Source organism: Pan paniscus, chromosome 6, assembly GCF_029289425.2.
Source record: "Pan paniscus chromosome 6, NHGRI_mPanPan1-v2.0_pri, whole genome shotgun sequence".
NCBI lineage: Eukaryota > Metazoa > Chordata > Mammalia > Primates > Hominidae > Pan > Pan paniscus.
In genome coordinates, this window is record NC_073255.2 from 144,203,963 (window position 1) to 144,222,720 (window position 18,758).

The window sequence follows — 18,758 nt, forward strand, 5'->3', positions numbered from 1 at the left end:
CATTTATTTTAGTTTATTTATTTATTTTTGAGATAGAGTTTCACTCTGTCGCCGAGGCTGGAGTGCAGTGGCGCGACCTCAGCTCACTGCAACCTCTGCCTCCTGGTTTGAAGCAATTCTCCTGCCTCAGCCTCCCGAGTAGCTGGGACTACAGGCATATGCCACCACGCCCGGCTAATTTTTGTATTTTTATTAGAGACAGAATTTCACCATATTGGTCAGGCTGGTCTTGAACTCCTCACCTCATGATCCACCCACCTTGGCCTCCCAAAGTGCTGGGATTACAGGCGTGACTCACCGCACCCAGCCCCATGATTACATTTATATTGCAAGGAACATTATTATAGTTGTCAAGAAATACACTTCTCTATTGCCATCTGATATGTAGCCACTCTATAAGGTAGTAACACAAATGATGCTGACTCATATATTCCTGTTTTGTACAAGAAAGATGTAAAAATATTTTCATTTAAACATACCTTAACTATTTCTTCAATGAAACAAATGTGAGAAACAGGATCTCTCTTCTTGGCCAATACTTTTTGTAGATGTTGTACCTTAAATGAAACAAATGTAAAGCTTAGGCAATAGAAAAAGCAAGAAAAGGGAAATGGCAACCTTTACGTACATTATCATCAGCTAGTGGAGGTATTTTGAATGCTCATTGATTAAAAAACCTGCCCAAGGTCACACAATTTGGAATAACCAGGAGTTAATCCATATTAATGTTTTTTCCACTCCTTCAAATATTTACCTGTCCACAAACAGCATAAATATGATCCATAAGTTTCTCCATATTGGTCCAGAGTGAGGCACGCAAAGCTGCAGTATTTCCTGGGGTTGGCATGGTAGATCGTCCAGGTCCCCCTGGTTATGAGTGAGAAAGAACAATGAAAAATAAAGTTTTCCAAAGGCAAATATATATATATATATATATATGTTATTATGAAAACCATACGCAAGCTAAAAAATGAGAAGTTCCTTCTTTAGGAAATAATTTATTGAGTAAGAATCTTAACCTTTTATGCTTAAGAAAGAAAGGGAAGCGACACATACCCAGGAAGGATAAAATGGAAATTGATGAAAATGGTTTCCTACAAAAGGTGTGAGAATGGTGGGAAATGAAACAGGTGAAAGGTACAGGGATGGAGGTGAGTCTTCCTCTGTTTCCTACCACTCTCATGCCCCTTGTAGGAAACCATCTTCACTAATTTCCCATTTATCCTGTGTATGCACATGTGTGTGTATGTGTATTGTATCCCCTTTCTTAAAAAAAAAAAAAAACCCTAAAACTGAACATAAACACATACCGAAACACATAAAACTAACTGTATATCAAATTGACAATATAACCACACAGGAGGAAAACAATTTTAATTCACGGAATTTTTACTTACAGAACGCTGACTTTAGTGAGACACATTTATGCACAAAAAAATTACAAAGAAATACTGAACTTTATTAAATAGATTTTTGCTGGATGTAGTATTGAAGTAGTAATCCTGAAACTAGTTTAGGTATATTTTGGAATGGAGCAAAATAAGGTTCTCAGTGTTAACAGAATAAAGACACAAATACGTAACGGGAATCAGAGGTATTTCCCAACTCTATCCACTGGAAAGTCAGAGAGACAATGGTTCCTCAATAGTAATAAGTATATGTAGTGTCCAAATTTTGATTTCTAAGACCATTCTCCAATAAAAACAAAGCAGGATTCAGTGGAAAAAAGAGTGATTTCATATTTGGAGCAGTGAAAATACAAGGTGAATGTGGTAGATATTGTGCCAGTGAGCAATAAAGTATTTGAAGACAAATGAAATTTTTCAAAAGGATACATCAAGTTGACTGGAGGGGGCTTCCACAACACAAATTTCAGAGAATTTGGCCATCCAAAATAATACTGATGGTAATGAATTATAAAACAATGATTAAAAAATAATTCATGAGTACACAGTGAAACTCAAATGTTTAAAAAGGATGGAAATGCTCTTTACAAAAGAGTATCAGCTAATATATGCAGAAAGAATGACAGAATTAGAAAAAAAAAATCACCATTTTACAACTACTAGTTGCAAAGTTAATTAAGAGAAAGAGTATCGATGGATACCAAAACACTAAGTGAAATGTTATTGGCCAGGCATGGTGGCTCATGCATGTAATCCCAGAACTTTGAGAGGCCAAGGTGGACGGATCACCTGAAGTCAGGATTCGAGACCAGCTTGACCAACATGGAGAAACCCCATCTCTGCTAAAAATACAGAATTAGCCGGGCATGGTGTTGCATGCCTGTAATTCTAGCTACTCGGGAGGCTGAGGCAGGAGAATTGCTTGAACCCAGGAGGCGGAGGTTACAATGAGCCGAGATCGTACCATTGCACTCCAGCCTGGGCAACAAGAGCAAAACTCCATCTCAAAAAAAAAAAAAAGTTATTGAGAACAAGATATTCATCACATAGTCTCAAAGTATGCACCTATAAATTACTAATTACAAAGATAAGGGCATAGTATTAAAAGGAGCACTCTGGCATATGCCAATTTAATGAAGTGATCTAATTTAGCATCAGCAATAATGAAACAAACTGAAATAATTTTGTTTTCCTGATATGATGTAATAGGAAGTACACAACATCATCTTACCAATAGTATGTTTACCCTGAAGCTAATCATGAAGAAAATATCACATGAATCCAGACAAATTCAGATTATGAGGCTCTCCAAAAAATGTTAATGCCATTAACAACAACAACAAAAAAGCCAGTGGTGCTGTTTTTTATTAAAGAGACAAGACAGCCAACAGAAAAGCATGATCCCTGATTGGTTTCATTGGTTTCAGTCAGGGGAAATCAACTTACATAAACATTTTGGGGAACAATAAAATTTTGAGTATGAACTGCACCTTAAATAATATTAATGTATCAATACGAAATTTCTAGAGAGTGAGACTAAGAATTTTCTTGTATATAACACACACAGGAATCTATAAGTAAAGGTTTGAAATGTTTCAATAAAAAAATAGAAATTTTAATCCCAAATTGAAAGGCATACATTTCACTCCAAACTGACGTTTAATACCAGGCAGTAGAAGAACTCATCATTGGTTAGTCATTCTATATCCCTGCTTTTAAGGAGGACAAGATCAAGAAAACCAGAGGGACTGTGTGTGTCAACTACCTCACTGTAGTTTTTCAACAATTCAGAAAAGAATTACATGTACCTTTAGCAAACAGATGCAGTTATTTCTTTAATCTGATAATAGTAGCAAGCAATAAAATAATCTATGAGAAAGATGTTGGCTTAAAAAATATAGATAATATCTGTTTGAAATCCGCATCTAATGAATCTTTAGAATATTTGCAGTGCTATGCAAAGACTATTAAGGGAAGGTATACAGGAAATGGATAATACTGTAACAATCTGCAGCTGTCTCATATGTTATATAAAGAATGAACTCATAACAGTGAGAAAAGGGTATGTAGTGCCTTTATGAATACTAAAAAAATAGGTCAAATTCCTGGAATATGTATGACTTGGTTTTATTATAATTATGAAACCCTTTAACCTATTATTCTTTTAAATACAAGCAGAAATACAAGACATTGCCATTACCAGTTAGCTTTAATAGACTCAAGAAACAAAATAGTCTCTTAAGTTTTATGTAAGTGATAAAATAAACTAAGAGTTCTTCATAGATATAATACTTAAAAAATGGTTTCTAGTTAGTGATGGTGGAATAAAATCATTTTCTTACTCTCTTCTCTTGAATGCCAATGAAAAGAAAATCAAACAAAAGATAGAAAATGTCAATTTCAAAGACACAAACAATCAAACAAAACTTCAAACTTGAGATTATGAAGCATGCATGCCAGTTGCTGTAGATAAGTCAAAATGAAGAAGGAACCAGAGAGATGAAGTAAATCATTAGGATTTACTTAGATCATTAGGAAGAAGTAAATTGCTCTTAAAACCAATTGTAAGAATTTGCACAAGCTATCTAAGGATTCTTTGATTACAGCTGAGATCTACAGATTAGGACAGGCCAGGGAATGTTCAACATTGCAAAATGACAAAAAAAAAAAAAAAAAAAAAAAGAAAAGCTGAAGGAAAATCATAAGGAATTGATATTTATGTTGTTTAAGAATTAGCCCCTGAGTGTGGGGCAGACTACTGGAGGTAAAGTGAGATGAAGAAAAAAAAATACTGAGAATGCTAGGATTCAACACTGAAATGGCTTAAATAGCTTTACTGGTAGCCATACTAAGCTTCTGAATGATACAAATTTTGAGAACAGATGTGCTCCCAAGGTAAAAAGTAACAAACTGGTCAATGGTTATTGTAGACAACAAACCTAAATTAAATTGCAGACTGCTTCAGGTATCTCCCTTCAGCCATGCCTACACTATTCTTCAATGAATAGCTAGCACTTTTCAATGATGAATAATCATCAGAAACAAAGCAACAATAGACTTAACATAGACACTGGGGAGGGTGGCAGGAAGGAGGAAGAAAGGAATATAAGCTAAAAGCAATGATAAACATATATCACCAAAGAAACAATAGAAAGGGATACTCAGTTTTCCACTGTCTCAAATTACTGGAATACTCACTGGAAAAATATTATAGAAATAAGGACCATATTAGAAAAAACAAAAGTTACAATAAACGAGAGTGAAAACATAGTAACACATGTGAAATAGGCAAGAGGAAATAATACAAAATGAAGTAAAATGCAAAGATACTGGAAGCAAAGTGAAAAAACTCCAAGCAAATATTAAGAGAATCAGACTTCCACATCCATGACACCCTCTCTCCCACAGCATGCCCAGCACCAAGTGCAAGAAGATACTAGACATGGAAAACAGAGAATATCTGATATATGCATAAAGTTCTTGAAAAGAACAAATGGAACAGAAAAACATTCAATATACAATGGAAGAAAACTTTTCTATAAAAGGGAACATACTTTAACACACATACACACACAAAAACTGACACACAGCGTTCAACTGAGACATATCCTAAAGAAGTCACTAAACTTCAAAGATAAAGGAAAAACCATTTGGACAGTCAAGAAAAAGCAAGTCAGCTAGTGTGGGATAAAAATCTGATCAGTCTCATAATTCTCTAATACAACACTAAAACCCAGCAGTTGGTAAAGTAATGTCTGATGGTAGATGGGACCCTCCATTTTCCTTTCATATGAAGGGCCTTCAGCTAAAGTAACTTTCTTGTCTTCTTTCCCTACCTCTTATACAATTCTCCCCATGTGAAGAGGAGTGAGTGATGAGTGAATCTGAATAAGAAACTGAGCCTAATTGGCTCAGTCTCTTCCTTTCTCTGTTGTTGAGGCTTTGCATATATAAAAGGTGCATTCTGACCAACATTCTACCAGTGGTAAGTATAGTGGGAAAGGCTGAATTGGGAAATAAGTTTAATTTTGAGGTGATATATTAAAAAATCCATTTGGTCATAAATCTAAGCTATGCCTTTCGGTGTATTTTTTTTAACAGTAATAAAACTAACATTACAATTGTCACCTTTTTTGTCTCCTACATTTGTGTCTCATTTTCCAATTCAGCGGGGGAAGAAAAACGTTATTTATTTGGACACATACAGCTACAAAATTCTAAGGGAAAGAAAGTGTAAATAAAAATTTATACCTGGCCAAATCATTTAAGCATAAAAGCAAAACACACCACCAACTACACAAGGACTCAGAAAGCACAGTACCCATAAAACATTTTGAAAAATCAACTAGATTATGATATCCAGCCAAGGGAGAGATGAATATAGAAATGGAGAGGTCTGGTACAACCTCTATGGAAAATAGTACAGAGATTTCTCAAAGACCTAAAGTACATCTACCATTCGATCCAGCAGTCCCACTACTGAGTATCTACCTAGTAGTCATATATCAAAAAGACACCTACATGTGTATGTATATCACAATGTAACTCACAATTGCAAAGACAGGTAACCAATCTAAGTGTTCATAAAACAATGAGTGGGTAAAGAAACTGTTGTGTGTGTGTATATATATATATATATATATATATATATATATATACACACACACACACACACACACACCATGGAACACTACTCAGCCATAAAAAAGAATGAAATAATATCTTTTGCAGCAACTTGGATGGAACAAGTGGCCATTATTCTAAGTGAAGTAACTGAGGAGCGGAAACTTGAATACCATATGTTCTCACTTATAAGTGGGAGCTAAGCTATGAGTACAAAAAGACAGAGTGGTATAATGGACATTGGAGACTCAGAATGGGAGAGTAGGAGGGATGTGAGGGCTAAAAAACAGCATATTAGTACAATGTACATGACTCGGGTGACCATCCACTAAAATCTTAGACTTCACCACTATACAATTCATCCATGCAACCAAAACCCACTTGTACCCCTAAAGCTACTGAAAAAAAGAGAAAAGAAATGCAGAGGTCATATTAAAAGAACCAGAGATTAAAATAATTTAAAAATAGAATAAAATGTAAAAAACATTAATCATTCAAAAATAACATAACTAACAACAGGCAAATGAGGATGGGGGGCGGGTAGGGAAAAGTGTAAGTATGCCTATTTCCCACATTTAGTAGTAAAGACTCAACAGACTTAGTAACAAATGACTTCAATTTCTTATTTTTTTTTAATCTTTCATTCACTACTTTTAAATTTAGAGGTATCAATTAGGATCTAGTATTTCTTATGAAGAAGCATTAATTGGAAATTCATTAAGTCCTTGATGTCACATAAATTTCTAATTATTCTGTTGAATGAAAGTAAAATACTTTTTATTTTAAAAAGTGTACTTCTAAAACTGGTGGGGCTAAACTATGGTGCTTAAGTTCACACATATGAATGATAAAACTATAAAAAGAAAAACACAGGAAGTTATCAATATAAAAGTGAGGATGATAATGGTTACATATGAGAGAGAGAGGGGCTGGTTGTGATTGGTATGGAGTACATAAACAGGTTTCTGGATCGCTGGTTTAGCCTAGGAAGTGTTCACCTTATAATAATTCATTAAGCTACATGTTTATGTTTTTCTTTAAGTTTTATAATAAAAAGGTATTTTTAAAAAGCATGTATCTTAAAATTCCATTTATGCCTCTCCATTTACCCTTCTATAACATATAATGCACAGATAAATGTATGGACTACTTTTCACTGTATAGTAACAACTACAGTATCTATCTGGGTGATGAAATTTGGATATTCTGTGTTGTCTACTTTGCTTCATCATCATCTTTCTTCATTGTTTGACTTTCTCAACATTTATGTTTTATTGTTAAATATTTCAGGCATACAAAAAAGCATATAGAATAATGTTATGAACACTAACCACCAAGCTTTAAGAAATACAACACTAAATAAAGTGAAGTTTCCTTGTACTCTCCTTTGCTGGTCTCATTTCCCTTGCTCTCTCAACAGATGTAATGGTATCGGGTTTTGTAGTTTGTTTTTAAGAGACAGAGTCTTGTTATGTTGCTGAGTCTGGATTCGAACTCCTAGGCTCAAGTGATCCTTCCACCTCAGCATCCCAAGTAGCTGGGATTAGAGGCATGTGTCACCATGCCCAGCACTGGTATCTTAAATTTGTTTATCATTATTCCAATGTGCGTATTTACACTGTTAGTACATATGTGCACATGCAAAAACAATTTAATATAGTCTGTCATATTCTTAGGCTTTAAATTGGTATCAGGCTGTATGTATGTATCTGTAACTTTTTCATGTGCTGTTTTTGACCATTATCTATACTGGGAAATTTGTTAATTTAAATGCTGTGTATTAATCCCCTTAATAAACTAGTTTATCCATTGCTTGTACTTTTTCACTATTTGTAAACAATGAGGTAACAAAAATTCTTTTTTTTTTTTTTTTTTTGAGATGGAGTCTTGCTCTGTTGCCCAGGCTTGAGTGCAATGGCACTATTTCGGCTCACTGCAACCTCTCCCTCCCAGGTTCAAGCGATTCTCCTGCCTCAGCCTCCTGAGTAGCTGGGATTACAGGCATGTGCCACCACGCCCGGCTAATTTTTCTGTATTTTTAGTAGAGAGGGGGTTTTACCATGTTGGCCAGGCTGGTCTCAAACTCTTGACCTCAAGTGATCTGCCCACCTCAGTCTCCCAAAGTGCTGGGATTACAGGCATGAGCCAACACGCCGGCCAGGTAACAAAAATTCTTACATATACATGCCAGATTTTCCTTGCAGTATATTCTTAGAAAGTATAACATCATAAGGTGAACACATTTTCCACCTTAGAGATAAAACTGATAAAATTGAGTAAAGTGAATTTTATTCTCCTTGCATAGTTTACAAGAGTTTCTGCTCTTGTCCAGAACTTAGTTCTGTCTTAGATTTTGCCAATCTGATGATTAATTTGTATTTCCTTAATAACTAGTTCATCCTCCAAAAAGAGGCTGAATATCTTCTCACATGTTTATTGAATGTGTTCTTCTGTGACCTGCCTATTCATATTCTTTATCCATTTTTTTCTCTTGGGTTGTTTACCTTTTTCTTATTGAGTTACAGGCTGTTTATTTTTTATACTTAAAATTGTATTATTTATATTTATATATGTGTGTGTGCGTATAATTTTTTTTCTCTTCTTAGGAAGTCTCAGATTGAAAATGAGATCATGCACCATCACACTCATGAATGCGACTGTCAATCTCCCGTGTAGTGGTTGTGTTAGATACTCAACAGCTGTGAGCCATTCACTCTCAGAAACACACACTGACAGAATCCTATTATTTTTAAAATTTTGAAATAATCTTACGCTTATAAAAAAATTGTAAGTATTGTAAAAAAAAATTTTCCCTGAACCACTTGGAAGTTACTGACCTCATGCCCATCATTCTTGAATATTTTAATGTGTATTTCCAACAAACAAGGACATTCTCCTACATAACTTCAATATAAACAAGATCAGGAAACTAACATTAATACTGTCTATAAAACATTTTAAAATATAAAATAATTGGCCGGGCGCGGTGGCTCACGCCTGTAATCTCAGCACTTTGGGAGGCCGAGGTGGGCGGATCACCTGAGGTCAGGAGTTCGAGACCAGCCTGGCCAACATGATGAAACCCCGTCTCTACTAAAAATATAAAAATTAGCTGGGCATGGTGGTGGGCTTCTGTAATCCCAGCTATTCAGGAGGCTGAGACAGGCGAATTGCTTAAACCCAGGCACCAGAGGTTGCAGTGAGCTAAGATCGTGCAATTGCATTCTAGCTTGGGTGACCAGAAACTCCAGCTAAAAAAAAAAAATTATATATATATATATATATAAAATAATTGTGATTATGCTTTTAAAGAAAATAATAAAGAACTGATGCTTAAGGTTTCTGTGTTAAATCATGGTATCCACTTGTCAACACATGGTAATAAGGCAGCTTTTTTTAATTCTCTCAACAAAAGAGGCATACATTAGGATTGACAGCACATGAATAACTGCTTTCATTTTTTTCCCCATTCTTGACGACACAAGGGGGAATGAGATTAAACTGCTCCTGGAAATTTAAACATTATATCAAACTTTCTGAGAATAATTGCTGGGAAAAGCCAAGAGTAAAATCTCCTTTGGCAAGTTCTTTTCAAAGATCTCTTTCTGGAATAGTTTCAATACAAACCTATTCTGAGGCTAGGCCTAACCTTTAAAAATCTCTTTAAGACCTAAGATTCTTTTATCTCTTTTTATCCAGTACAACTTAAAAGTTATATATATTCAGTATTACGTAAGGTCACATTTATATAGCAAATATAAAAATAACAGGCCAGGCATGGTGGCTCATGCCTGTAATCCCAACACTTTGGGAGGCCAAGGAAGGAGGATTGCTTGAGGCCAGGAGTTCAAGACCAACTGGGGCAACATAGCAAAACTCCATCTATATTTTTTTAAATAAAAAATTAACAATCTAAAAAAAATTAAAAATTAATAAATAGCCACTTTTTTTTACTATTAGCTATGGATCAGGAACTGTTATTAATTCAATATGAGTTATTCCATCAACCCTGTGATGGATCAGAGTGCCTTCAACAGAAAAATGGGAGGAGAAAAACCAGAAACATTAACTATAGATAACATTTTGGGAAATTTTCCTGAAGACTGAAGAAATAACATGCAGGTAGTAGAGCTGAAGAAAGAAATTAAGATATATTTATTTAATTGGTTTTAAGCAAAAGGAGATACAATAACACAACTATATGTGAAGGGAAAGAGATGCAAAGAAAGAAACATTGTCAACCTGGTAGAAAGAAGGCATCTGCTAAAGCAATACCTTGTAGTGATGGGATCTAATACAACTGCAGAGTGCTTGGTCTTTGCTGGGAGAAAGCATAGTTCATCCTTACCAACAGGAAGGAAGAATGAATATAAGGGGAGAAACAGAGAGATGGAGTGGCAGCAAGTAAGTAAGGATGGACATAATCTGTGGTCTTTTCTATCTTCTTTTACGGAGAACTGTGTGTATATGTAAATATCACCAGGTATGTCTTGGTAGGAAAAGGTTTACAGACTCCTAATGAAAGGCTACTCCTCTCTACCTTGAATTTACCATCCTTTAATAGTTTTCTTTAGACTTTACTATAGTTGTAATGTTGCCAAGGATTTTATCAGTTTCTATCTCCACAGTCAGTCATTATTTTTCCTGGGTACCAGAATTATCATAAAGAAAAGTCCAGAAAGCTAAAGTAGAGACGGCATTCCTTAAAAAATATTTTCTGTCTTTAAGAAGTACATGGGAGGATAAGGATTTTAGAAGAAAAATATGTTCCTTGCCTTTTTATTTTTTATTTTTTGCATCTGTTTCCTCTCAACCAAATGACGCTACAGTTTATGGATCTTTATCTAGAAGTTCTGAATATACCAGTTGGCCAGTTCAACTCACTGATTAGACAAAAAAGATATAAATAAATTCTGAAACATAATTTCTTCTCTCATTTTCTGTCTACTAAAAAATGAGTCATTAGATTGCTTTGAAACATGAGTGTTTCACATACTATTCAAAAGACTTCTCAGTTATAAATAAATAAAGAAGCTAAATATAAACCACATCCATACCTCTCACAGCTGACTGGGAAGGCTGAGTCAAAACTTTTATGTCTAATGCACTGTTGATATTTTCTTCTAAAGTAGCACAATATCCATCCACAACACTGGTAATAGTATCCTTCAAAGTTCCAAGATTATAGAAAACCTGAAGAGCTGTTCCGACTTGAGTTGGATTCTTAAAAAAAGGTGGGGTGGGGTGGAAACAGATATAAATAGGAAAACAAACAAAATCAACATAAATATACAACTTTAAGCAGGACTTCAGCAGTCCTATCATATTTAAATACTACCATATTTTAAAATTATCAAAGACAAGAAAAAACACATTTTGAAGTGAAGATTATTTTTAAACATTATTTATTTCATAAAAGACAAAGTTAAATACTATGTATATTATTTTCCCCCTTACCATTTTTGTCCTCCTTTAAAAAATAACAAGAAGTTTGAAAGTCTGTTGTATAATATTCGAGCTTATTTAAAATCTACCACCAATCCCTATAAAAAGAACCATATTAGAAATAACATTTGTTATTTCTACATTTGTTTAGACAATAAATGAATTCTGTGGAGTTGACTGAGAGCTGAACCATGCAGACTTATTCATTATATTTCACTGACCCATTAATTCATTCTAACTACAAATATTTATACAGTGCCTACAGTATCTGTCATAGCTCTGAGTGCTGGAAAAACAGTAGTGAAACAAAACCAATTAAGTTCCTGTCTTCATGGAACTTATATTTATTGAGAAATGTACAAAACATAAATAAAACAGAATAACGGGTAGTAACAAGTGCTATAAAAACGTGAAGTAGGGAATAAGAATAGAGTATGATGGGAATTATTATACAGAGATTAGTCAGAGAATGCACCTCTGAGGTAATATTTAAACAAAGACTTGAATATACTGAGGGAGTCAAAGGAAGATATGGGAAAATACAGATCGGGGCAGTGGTATTAGCAAAAGTGCTGAAATAGCAATGTGCTTAGTATGCTAGGGAAAGAGCAAGAAGGCCATGATGGAGCAGAGTGAAGCAGAGAGGCAGAAGATGAGGGAGGTATTGAAATATCATCAATGAGTGGATTATGTCCAGAGTGATATAAATGGGTTGTTGGATTTGTGGCTAAGTTAACGAACAAATTATCAAGCTAGAAGTTGAGACACTGACATATATTTTCAGGCCCAAATAACTCAAAATCCTCTCACGCATTAGTAAGTGTCTGTTATCAGAGACACATGGTTAAAATGTTAAATTATTTCATTAACCTATTTTCTATACTAAATTTATTTTAGAAGGTTACCTCTGAAATCTATTGGTGTTATTTTAATAATAGTACATGCTGCAGACATACACATAAACTCACACACAGAGGCAAAGTAGACTCAGCTTAAAGAAAATAACAGGAAACATGGCTGGCGAATAACAATACTCATTTGAGTTTTTTCTTTTTAATTAAACAATAAAAAGAACCAAATGGATATTATTTCAAATTAAAATGTTCTAATAAAAAAGCTTAATTTAATATGGTCATAATAGAACTTAATTCTATGTTGTAAATTCTATATTAATGTATGCCAACAAGGAAAATGAGCTATTTTATAAAAAATTATTAACTGAAAACAAGGGGTATAGCATTTGCTTTTACTTTCTCCCAAGACTGTTTTATCTTTAAACTTTTTAGTAGAGACCAAAAATCAAAATGAGGCAGCTGTAAAGAAATTTCCCATGTCATTATTTAAGTGTATGTATAATCCAAGAAAGCACTACTGGAGCAATATCAAAGAATACTTTCACCTCATAAAACTGGAATACAGATATACTTTAAAACTATATTTATTGCCTTTACTATTATCAGAGGATCTGAAAAGCATAGCTTCTCCACACACAGTACAGTTTCAGTGTTATCAGCTGAATGTACGCTGTAAGATTTATGCATACAACAACTAAAAAACACTTAAATTTTTCACTTAAAACACCTAGCTAAAATAAACCACTCTTCAAAATTCTCCGCTCCAAAAATTACTAACTTCCAACTTCTCAAAACATGTTTGAAAAGGTTACTTCTGAAATCTATTGGCATTATTTTAACGTAATGGTGTATTATATTACAAATATAGCTCATCATTAAAGAAGTATATATTACAGCACTATTTATAATACAATTTACAATATTTATAATTCTAGAAGTAATTTTAAACTTGTCAATTAACATGTTCACTTTTTCAATTAATGGCATTCATATTTACAGCTTAACACATAGATTATGCCAGTAAAAAAACTGCAAAATAATTACCTGAAATAAAATTCTTTAAGTAACATACATACAGAGGAGTATGCTAATTATGTAAGCACAGCTTTATTATCACAAAGTGAACACACCTAGTTAACTATCACCTAGATCATGAAGCTAAGTATTATCAGCACCTTTGAATCTTGTGTAGCTCCCCAAACTGCACCTTTCCAAATATTATCACTATCATTACTTCTAACACCAAAAATTTATTCTGTTTTTGAATTTCACATAAATGGAATTATACAGTATGTATTATCTTGTGGCTTGTCCCTTTTACTCAACATATTTTTTTGTGAAATTCGTCCATGTTGTTGGATGCAGCAGTAGTTGATTCATTTCTTACTGCTGTGAAGTATTCCACTGTAGTAATTTGCTTTAGTTTATCCATCCTACTGTTGATAAATAATAGGCTTACTTCTACCTTTAGGTATTTTAATTTATGCTGCCATGAACATTCTGTACACCTCTATTAGTGAACATATATACATATGCATTTCTGCAGGCAAAAGTAGAATTGCTAAATCATATTAGTACACTTAGAGTTTGCAGATACTGCCAATTTTACAAAGCCATTGCAGCCATTTACACTCCCACCAGCGATATATGAAAATTGTGGATGCCCCACAAATTTGCCAAAAATTCAAATGATCATTCCTTTAATTCTGGCTATTATTTTGAGTGAGTACTATGATTTTAATTTGTAGTTCTATGATGATTAAAAAACTGAATACTTCTTACATGGTAATTACCCATTTGGATATCTTCTTTTGTGAAGAACTTATTCATATTTTTGCCCATTTTTTTTAACTAGTTGTTTTTTGTCATTTACATATAAAGTTGTTTATATATTTTGGATACAACCACTTTGATAATTATATGTACTGCAAATATGTTCTCCCACTCTTAATCAAGTATTTTAAGGAAAAGAAATTCCTAATTTGAATGTAGCCCATTTTATTAATCTTACTCTCTACGGTTTAGTACTTTTGGTATTGTTTGAAAAGTGTTCCCCACCCCACATTCATAAAGATATCTTTCATTCATAAAGTTATCCTCCTGAAACTCTATTGGTTTATCTTTCATGCTCAGAAATACAATTCGCCTGGAATTAATTTCTATACAATGTGAAATAGGAGTCAAGATTAGTGTTTTTCTACATGAATACCCAATTGATCAAAAAAAGAGCAAATAAAAATCACCCGCACTCCCAAAAAGCCACCTTTGCAATAAACCAAATTTCTAAATATGTGTGTGAGTTTCTGGACTTTCAAATCTCTACCATTTCTCTATCCTTACAATTCACCTATCTAAATTACAAGGGGTATAGCATTTGCTTTTACTTTCTCCCAAGACTGTTTTATCTTTAAACTTTTTAGTAGAGACCAAAAATCAAAATGAGGCAGCTGTAAAGAAATTTCCCATGTCATTATTTAAGTGTATGTATAATCCAAGAAAGCACTTGGATTACTGTAGCTTTAAATACCAGATTTGGCAGTCCTCTGCCTCTGTTCTTCAATTTGATATAGGCTCTTCTTGATATATGACACTTCCATATAAATTTCAAAATTGGCTTGACAAATGTCCTTTTTTAAAAAAAGTTTTCAGGTATTGTTTGAGATTGCATTAACTCTATAGATAAAATTAGAAATAATGGATATCTTTGTAATATTGAGTTCTCAAATCCATGAATATGGTATCTCTTTTCATTTACTCAGGTCTTTAATTTCTCTTAATGTTTTATAGATAGTTTTCTGTGAAAAAGTCTTATATATCTTTAGTTTAAATTATTTCTATTATTTTTTGATATAAATTATATGTTTTTAAATTTTTGTAAACAATCAGTAAATTGTTTTGACTTTTCTAACTATATAACCATGGTATTTCTGAATAATTTTTATTTCTCCCTTCCCATTCTCCTCTATTTCATTGCTTTTCTTATTACTTTGGCTAGGATCTTCAGTATTGCACTGAGTAGAAGAAATAAGAGTGGTATTTTTGCATCATCCCTAATATCAAATGGAAAGCCTTAAATATTTCACCATCGAGATTTTTAGAAATGCCCTTTATCAGATTAAACATACTGGCTTGCTAAGAGTATTTTTAATCATGAATTGATTTTGAATGTTATTAAGTATGTATTGAGATAATAATTTTCCTCCTTTACTTGAGAAATTATGTTATATTTCTGGAATAAAGCCATCTTGGTCATAATACATTATCAGTTTTAGATCTCTGTGGCTACATTTACTAACACTTTGCTTATTATTTTTGTACAGATTTTAAAGGACGACAACTAGTAATTTTACTTCCTTACAATATTCTCATTTTCATATTGACATTAACCTGGCCTCATAAAATGAGCAGGTACATATGTTTGGTCCCTCTTTCTCAATTCTTGGATATAGTTTACATAACACTGGTTTATTTATTCCTTAAATGTTTGGAAGAATTGCCCCAGTGAAGCTGATTGGCCTTGGAGTTTTCTCCAAGGAAAGGTTTTTTTAATAATAAATTCAATTTTGTTAATAGATATAGAACTAGATAGATTTTATAATTTTCCTAGTGTTATTTTTGATATGTTGTTTTCCAGAAATTTGTCAATTTCATCTAAATTTTCAAATCAATTGGTATAAACTCATACTTAATATTGTCTTAATTTTTTTAGTTTTTGTTGGGTCTGTTATTAGATCACCTTTTTCATTCTTGATAGTGGTAATTTGTGCCTCTTTTTTCCCTTCTCCTCATCAGTCTTGTTGGTATTTATCAATTTAATTTGTTAATCTTGTTAAGTAACTAAATTTTGGCTTCTATTGGATTTTGTATTCCATTACTAGCTTTTTGTTATTCTTATTTCACAGACTTTGGAGCCAGACCTAGATCAGCATCCAAACTCTACCACTTAGCAGTCAAAACCTAAAGGCAAATTATCTAACCTCTTTAAGGCTTAGTTTCCTCATGTGCATAACAGCAAAAATAAGAGCATCAACCTAACGGGTAAATAAAATAATCTTTACTCTCTAGATTCCTCCTTTCTGGGCAGGGCATCTCTGAAAGAAAGGCAGAAGCCCCAGTCAGGGGCTTATAGGTAAAACTCCCATCTCCCTGGGACAGAGCACCTGGGGGAAGGGGTGGCTGTGGGCGCAACTACAGCAGACTCAAATGTTCCTGCCTGCTGGCTCTGAAGCGAGCTCTGCTGAGGGACAGACGACCTCCTCAAGTGGGTTCCTGACCACAGTGCCTCCTGCCTGGGAGACACCTCCCAGCAGGGGTCGACAGACATCTCATACAGGAGAACTCCAGTTGGCACCTGGCAGGTGCCCCTCTGGGACGAAGCTTTCAGAGGAAGGAACAGGCAGCAATCTTTGCTGTTCTGCAACCTCTGCTGGTGATACCCAGGCAAACAGGGTCTGGAGTGGACCTCCAGCAAACTCCAGCAGACCTGCAGCAGAGGGGTCTGACCGTCAGAAGGAAAACTAACAAACAGAAAGGAATAGCGTCAACATCAACAAAAAGGAAGTCCAAAGAGAAACCCCATCTGAAGGTCACCAACAGCAAAGACCAAAGGTAGATAAAACCACAAAGATGAGGAAAAACCAGCGCAAAAAGGTTGAAAATTACAAAAACCAGAATGCCTCTTCTCTTCCAGAAAATCACAACTCCTCGCCAGCAACGAAACAAAACTGGATGGAGAATGAGTTTGATGAAATGACAGAAGTAGGCTTCAGAAGGTGGGTAATAAAAAACTCCTCCGAGCTAAAGGAGCATGTTCTAACCCAATGCAAGGAAGCTAAGAACCTTGAAAAAAGGTTAGAAAAATCGCTAACTAGAATAATCAATTTAGAGAAGAACATAAATGAACTTGATTGAGCTGAAAAACACAGCACGAGAACTTCATGAAGCATACACAAGTATCACCAGCCGAAACGATCAAGCGGAAGAAAAGATATAAAAGATTGAAGATCAGCTCAATGAAATAAAGCAAGAAGACAAGATTAGAGGAAAGAGTGAAAAGAAATGAACAAAGCCTCCAAGAAATAGGGCACTAGGAGAAAAGACCAAATCTACGTTTGATTGGTGTACCTAAAAGTGACAGGGAAAATGGAACCAAGTGGGAAAACACACTTCAGGATATTATCCAGGAGAACTTCCCCAACCTAGCAAGACAGGCCAATATTCAAATTCAGGAAATACAGAGAACACCACAAAGATACTCCTCAAGAGGAGCACCCAAGTCACATAGTTGTCAGATTCACCAAAGTTGAAATGAAGGAAAAAATATTAAGGGCAGCCAGAGAGAAAGGTCGGGTTACCCACAAAGGGAAGCCCATCAGACTAACGGCAGATCTCTCTGCAGAAACCCTAAAAGCCAGAAGAGAGTGGGGCCAATATTCAACATTCTTAAAGAAAAGAATTTTCAACCCAGAATTTCATATCCAGCCAAACTAAGCTTCATAAGCGAAGGAGAAAGAAAATCCTTTACAGACAAGCAAATGCTGAGAGATTTTGTCACCACCAGGCCTGCCTTACAAGAGCTCTTGAAGGAAGCACTAAATATGGAAAGGAAAAACCAGTACCAGCTACTGCAAAAACATACCAAATTGTGAAGACCACGGACACTATGGAGAAACTGCATCAATTAACAGGTAAAATAACCAGCTAGCATCATGATGACAGGATCAAATTCACACAAAACAATATTAACTTTAAAAGTAAATGGGCTAAATGCCCCAATTAAAAGACACGGACTGGTAAATTGGATAAAGAGTCAAGACCCATTGGTGGGCTATATTCAGGAGACCCATCTCACGTGCAATGACACACACAGGATCAAAATAAAGGGATGTAGGAATATTTACCAAGCAAATGGAAAGCAAAAAAAAAAAAAAAAAAAAAGCGGGGGTTGCAATCCTAGTTTCTGATAAAACAGACTTTAAACCAACAAAGATAAAAAAAGACAAAGAAGCGCATTACATAATGGTAAAGGGATTAATGCAACAAGATGAGCTAACTATCCTAAGTATATATGCACCCAGTACAGGAGCACCCAGATTCATAAAGCAAGTTCTTAGAGACCTACAAAGAGACTTAGACTCCCACACAATAATAGTGGGAGACTTTAATGCCCCACTGTCAATATGAGATCAACGAGACAGAAAATTTATAAGGATATCAGGACTTGAACTCTGCTCTGGACCAAGCGGACCTAATAGGCATCTACAGAACTCTACACCCCAAACCAACAGAATATGCATTCTTCTTAGCACTACATCGCATTTATTCTAAAATTGACCACATAATTGGAAGTAAAACACTGCTCAGCAAATGCAAAAGAACGGAAATCCTAACAGTCTCTCAGACCACAGCGCAATCAAATTAGAACTCAGGA

At 34.5% G+C, this 18,758-nt stretch overlaps 1 protein-coding gene across 2 annotated transcripts in view; it reads right to left on the reverse strand.

The window, feature by feature from the left end:
• The window catches only part of COG5 (component of oligomeric golgi complex 5), a 362,628-nt gene that overhangs the window by 159,560 nt on the left and 184,310 nt on the right, over positions 1-18,758 (reverse strand). For both annotated transcript variants that reach the window (XM_003811197.6, XM_055114808.1), the window contains exons 8-10: positions 11,087-11,252; positions 755-867; positions 480-557 (exon numbers count right to left, since the gene is read on the reverse strand). In XM_003811197.6, coding sequence (XP_003811245.1) covers positions 480-557; positions 755-867; positions 11,087-11,252 — 357 coding nt within the window. The remainder of the gene's footprint in view (positions 1-479; positions 558-754; positions 868-11,086; positions 11,253-18,758) is intronic.